Source organism: Centroberyx gerrardi, chromosome 21 (genome assembly GCF_048128805.1).
Source record: "Centroberyx gerrardi isolate f3 chromosome 21, fCenGer3.hap1.cur.20231027, whole genome shotgun sequence".
Lineage (NCBI taxonomy): Eukaryota > Metazoa > Chordata > Actinopteri > Beryciformes > Berycidae > Centroberyx > Centroberyx gerrardi.
The window spans coordinates 14365307-14371253 of record NC_136017.1 but is presented as its reverse complement, the minus strand read 5'-3'; the positions used below and the strand labels follow the sequence as shown (position 1 = coordinate 14371253).

Sequence of the window (5947 nt, the reverse complement as noted above, 5' to 3'; positions counted from 1 at the left end):
TGTGCACTTGCCAGGTGAAAACCTCGTAACTCCAATTTTTTTTACGATGATGTCCTTTGTGGTTTGGGGAAATTTTGTGACCCTTGGTCTTATGAAACCCTTTTCAAAACCTATTGTATAAAAAAAACTTGATTTGCAAGGTTTTCACCCGCCAGTAGTGATAAGCTCTCGTGTGCTTTAGCGTTCAAGCGGTTATTATCAAGGGTATTTCTAATTTTGAACGTCCTGCTTTTGTCCTTCAGGCTGCCAAAACACATATGGATTTTTGTACACTGCTCCAATTGTACGTCCATGGTCATGTCTTATTAGTAAGTGGATCAAATTTCCTTAAAGGATTACAGTTTTGGGGAGATTGGCACGTTGACCAATTCACACGTTTAGCAATGAGAGCATAGACGCTAAAATCATCCACATGTCCCCGGTAGATCATTGGCTCTGCTCCATGCTAACACTTTAGTATACACTATGTTGAGTGATAGCAGGTGACTAGCATTATTCAAAGTAAGAAGACTGACCTTTTAGTAATAAAGAGGTGTCAGTGTTTATATTATATGGCCTGTAAATAAATGTAAAACATTTTATATCATTAACTTAATGTAGCTGATGTAACCAGGCTTATATTTTTTTAACTTTATTTTGTATCATTTTTTCCAATCTCACACACAAAACCGGCAGATGTTCCAGCAATTCATTTAAAATTACTTACCATTTAGCTTTGGAGCTTGTACAAATTCTCATTTTCTCATTTTTGAGCTAATGCTAGTCGCCTACTATCACTCAACATAGTATACTACAGTGTTAGCATGGAGCCTACAGTCACTCAACATAGTGTATGCTAAAGTGTTAGCATTCTTCAAGGTGTCTTCATACTTAACTCCTCTTTTTCTCTTTTCACTAGTTCACAACGTTTGACTGTAGCGCTAGGGTTTGTTTGAGTAGTTTGTTTGCGCCTACACAGAGGAGGGGAGTTGTGGCCTAAAGTCACACACACCCCTCCATTGATTTCCCCATTGACACACACATTAGTCAACAGCTTAAACACACACATACACACACTCATAAGATGCCAATACCCCCCTCCGTCTCCATCCTTCCCAGCATGCCCTGCTAGACGCCTTAGAGTGCTATGGCCCCAGTCGACAGCAACGTAACGGTACAAAAAAACATCCCTTCTGTACATAGAAAATATATACACTACCTTTTGGCTAGACTAACGACCATGTGTTCACAAACTCCTGGTATTAAAAGTGACGTTTTTTCTTCCGTTGTGTCACGTCTTTTACGTTTTTATTCTACTAAAACCCGTGAGAGTGAGAGTGGCGTAACAAAAATGGCATGCGGCGGCCGAAGACTCCCGATGTTGAAACTACGCTCGTTTGTTTTTTTTCTTCTTCTTCACAGCGGAGCGCGGGCATGAAAAAAACCGAATAAACGACAACAGATGAAGAGCGATTAGAAGAGTTGGAAATAGAGAGACAGAAGGGGAAACAGAAGGAGAGAGGGAGAGAGAGAAGGAGAGAGAGAGAGAGACGGACTCGCGCTGAAGCAGCTTGTTGAGTCATGGCCATGGGACTCGCAGGTCGGAGGTGCCCGCAAGGAATGTGTGTGTGTGTGTGTGTCTGTATGTAAAAGTGTGAGATTATTTTGTTGTCTGTGTGATTACGTCACGTGTGCATTTGTGTTTATGTGTCTGACAGAGAAAGTGTGTGTATGTAAGTGTGTGAGGGATTGTTTTTGTCTGTGTGCTTATATCAGGTGTGAATTTGTGCGTGTGTGAACGTGTGCTTCTAAATCTTCTCTAAATCTAAATATCCATGTATACATACATGTCTCTTTGTGGCACATATGTATGTATACATGTCTCTTAAATGTACTTGTGCTGATGTGTGCTTATGTGCGTGTGCGTCTGTGTGTTAAGGTGTGTGTGTGTGTCAGAGCGAGGACTCGTACTGCAGCAGTTCATACAGCAGGGGTCCGTCGCGGTAGCGGATGCCCACGGCGGCCGGCGTGATGTACTGCAGAATGTTTATAGTCCTCCGCAGGCGCCTGTCCACGTAGTGAGCGTCCCAGGCCGGGTAGCGCTTCCTGGGCATGTCGATCTTGATGAGCGGGCCGTCGGGCTTGATGGAGGGCGGCGCCGACCTCACCTGGAAGACGGGGAGGCAGGTCTCCGCCACGTCCTCCTCCGTCTGCGACTTGGTCATGTGGGCCGGGGTGGGCGGGGCGCTGGGCGGGGCCGACGGGGGCAGAGGGAGCCCCCACAGGAGCTGGGCGCAGCAGGAGGAGGCGGGGCTGGGGTGGAGGTGGGCGGTGGCCGGGTGCAGGAAGCCGTAGTACAACAGCATGACCAGGACGCCCCCGGCGAACGTCAGGTAGACGCCACACAGCGCCGGGACGGCGTAGGAGTCGGTCTGCGCCGGGTCCCTGTAGGCGTACCTGGAGGATGGAGGAGATACAGGGGGTCAGATGTGTGTGTGTGTGTGTGTGTGTTTGCACCTATATTCTATCTGTAAGTGCAGTGACTCCCAACCTTTTTGGCTTGATGTCTACTCACGACCCCCTGTCACAAGCGTGCAGTTCAACCAAAGAATGATTTTCATTTAATTCATTTTTCGTTTTATTTATTTCATTTTTCCATTATAAGAGAAGGCCTAGAGGCTGAAAACTCAGTATTTCACAAGGTTAAAAAAGCAAAAATGAAGAGAAAAATCAGAAAAAACAGACATGATAATACATTTGTATAGTAGAAATATGCTTTTTTCCAATCCCATAATAACCCCATAACGTCATTTTGCGACCCCCCCAAAATTAGACCCACTGTGTAAGTGTATGCTGTATACTCCGTACTCACCACAGCCCGGTGAGAATGGTGTTCTCGGCCAACACCACGGAGTAGTACGCCACCATGCGGTAGCGCGTCCGGCCCTCCTTGACGTTGAACCAGCAGAAGATGTAGACGATGCCCACCACCATGTTGAAGAGCACCTCCTCCCACTTGGACATGCAGAAGTCGGTGCCGCCGTGCACCACCCAGAAGGCCATGGCGCACCAGTGCAGCACCACGAAGATGCCGAAGTAGATGTGGAAGAGCGAGGCGAAGAGGGCGAGCGAGAGGACGCGCGAGGAGATGGTGAAGAGGCGCCAGAAGAGGTGCAGCAGCGCCCCCCGGTAGCTCATGCTGCGCTGGTCGTCCCGCGAGTCCCGCAACAACTTGTGGTAGGAGGCCAGGACCCAGGCCAGAGAGAGGAGGGAGGCCAGGGAGGAGATGCCTGCAGGGGGAGAGAGAGAGAGAGAGAGAGAGAGACAGAGAGAGAGACAGAGAATGAAGGATGAGAGAGAGACAGAGATGGGAGAGGGTAAGACATTCATTGTAATCACAGAAAAACCTCACAGCTACAGGGTTGTGGATGCAGTTAGAGTCCACATGCTTTACAGATACTTTGTGGATTTTTTAAAAAGCTATTTCTGCTTTATTCAGCCTTGTTCACACTATTCTCTCTAAAGCGCTCTCTAAAGTTGAGAAAGTAGAATAGTGTAAACACGCCTTTAGACAAAACACGGTATTGAGTCACAAATGTTTATTGTGACTCAACAGTTGACGCTCAAAATTGATATTAAAAACCTGCCTGGCGCTGTGTGCATCCACCCCCTGTGCTAGTCACGTATCTGGATTGAAGCACAATCACTCTGGGATAAGTAACAGCAGTGGGCGGCTGACTGGATGACACATTTCCTGACCGATGAATAAGGAGGAGGGGGCCGGAGGGGGAGTTTGGCGCCCAGATGCCCTGAATCCTTTCGATGTTGCTTTCTCACACTATCCGAGGGAAAAAGTTTATTGTGTGAAAATCCCAAACTGGCACCATCTGCAGCAGCGATTTACTGACTACTGTTTGTACAAATTACTAACTGTTTGTGCAGCTGTCAATCTGTATGTGCTTTGTCAGATTTGTCAGACTTTGTCAGATGGCTGGAAGGTGGCAGTGTTCATGCTGAGCGCCGTCTTTGAAAGAGTGAGCGATCTCCCTATGATCCCCGGCTTTTCGGACTCCCTGCAAAGAAGTTTGTGTGGTTCTGTGTTAATCGCACGCGTCCTGGCGTGCGTCCACCTACACTGCAGCGTCTCGGCTCGGTTCTCCTGGATCATGATGCAGAGCTGCAGCACCAGCTGAGGCGCCGACTCCAGGAACGTCTCCAGCAGGCGCAGCATGTTGACGTCGGCGTACTCAAACATCATGGCCCAGTACCAACGCCGCTGGTGCTCCCTCTGCCGACGCGACTGGATGCCCAGATACAGCGTCCTGATGTACCTGCGGGGGTCAGAGGTCAGGGCGTTCATTAATATTATATTCTTTTATCCTGATTTTTTTCTTTCATGCATATTTTCGATCCTGCATTTCTTTCTATCCCCCTATTGCTGTTTTTTTCTGTTTCTTTTTTGTCTGTTTTCTACTTTGGAACTTCTGTTTTGAATAGTTATACAAATAAAGTTTATATTCTACTATTAATACTACTGCTACTACTATACTGTACTACTACTACAACTACTACTACTACTTTACTACTACTCCTACTACTATTACTACTACTGTACTACTACTACTACTACTACTTCTACTACTATTACTACTACTACTACTACTACCACTGCTACTACTACTACTACTAGTGCTACGACTTTACCATTACTACTATTTATAGACCACTTATCAAAACAGTTACAAGGGACTTCACAAGCTAAATAAAAACAAATACAAAAACAAAATACAAATGCACAGAATATTTAAACAAGAATAAAAGAGAATACAGTCCATAGTTCAAGTAAGCCTAAAGAAGTGTGTTTTTAAAACTGTTTTAAAGGAGAGACTGAGTTATTAGGTCATTCCAGAGCCTAGAAAGCTCCATCAGCCTTCGTCTTCAGCCTGGACTGTGGAACGACCAAAAGAGTGATACCCGAGGATGACAGCGTGACCTCATGGTTAGAGAGGCTGTCCCGTAACCCCAAAAGGTCACAGGTGCGATCCCTGCAACAGCCTATATGTCCTGTCCAAGTGTCCCTGTGTGAGACAAGGAACCCCTGCTCATAAGTCACTCCGGATAAGAGCGTCAGCTATAAATGCCTGAAATGTAAACGTAAATCTAAATGGAAAGGTTAAGATCATACGCTAAAGGGCGCAAAGGTTAAACATAAAATGTTAAGGGGCAAAGGTTTAAGGGTTAAATGTTGAAAAGGTTTAAAAGGATGCAGTAAAAAGCAAACGTGAAACAGCAAAGGTTTGCGTGGAAATGTTAAAGGGAGAAGGTTAAATGGCGGAAATGTAAAGGTCAGCGGGTTCAATGGTGATATTAAAGGCCAAACGTTTAAGGGGAAATGTGTGTGTGTTCAGAATATGACTGGATCTCAGGGCAAACGCTAGGGAAGGGGAATATGAAGTGGCGAATGCTGACAGAATACCAAAGTACAGCCTCCTGATGTAGACTATCGTTCGGTTCAAACTCCCATTGACCTCACAGTTCTCTGCCTCCATCATACCGCCTGAAGAGCAGTTTAATATTTTTCAATGACTGGGACGAAAAATCCCGTTGGCAGGGAGGGATGCTATGTAACACCAGCTGGTACCATCCTGACCTGGTTCTGTTTGCCCCGACATAAGCAGTAGCCCCAAGATTTTAGCTAATTCAGCATGCATGTCATGCCACATCAATCCCCGACTGGATGCGTTTTAAGAGGCCTCTCTAACCACTTGATGCTCAGAGAGGCCGTCCTGTAACCAAAAGGATGCAGGTTCAATCCCCACATCAGTCAGTGTGTGTCCATCTACAGCCATGTGTCCTGCCAAAGTGTCCTTGAGCAAAACACTGAACCCCCTCCCTGCTTACTCATTGTAATATGCTAAATGTAGAATGTGTTGGTTATTTCTTGTCTCTGTCTTTAGTAGCTACAGAG

At 46.1% G+C, this 5947-nt stretch overlaps 1 protein-coding gene across 1 annotated transcript in view; it reads right to left on the bottom strand.

The window, feature by feature from the left end:
• Window positions 1–1931: 1931 nt before the first annotated feature.
• The window catches only part of xkr6a (XK, Kell blood group complex subunit-related family, member 6a), an 8017-nt gene continuing 4001 nt past the window's right edge, over window positions 1932–5947 (bottom strand). The window contains exons 2-4 of the mRNA XM_071908446.2: window positions 4114–4310; window positions 2852–3269; window positions 1932–2436 (exon numbers count right to left, since the gene is read on the bottom strand). Coding sequence (XP_071764547.1) covers window positions 1932–2436; window positions 2852–3269; window positions 4114–4310 — 1120 coding nt within the window. The remainder of the gene's footprint in view (window positions 2437–2851; window positions 3270–4113; window positions 4311–5947) is intronic.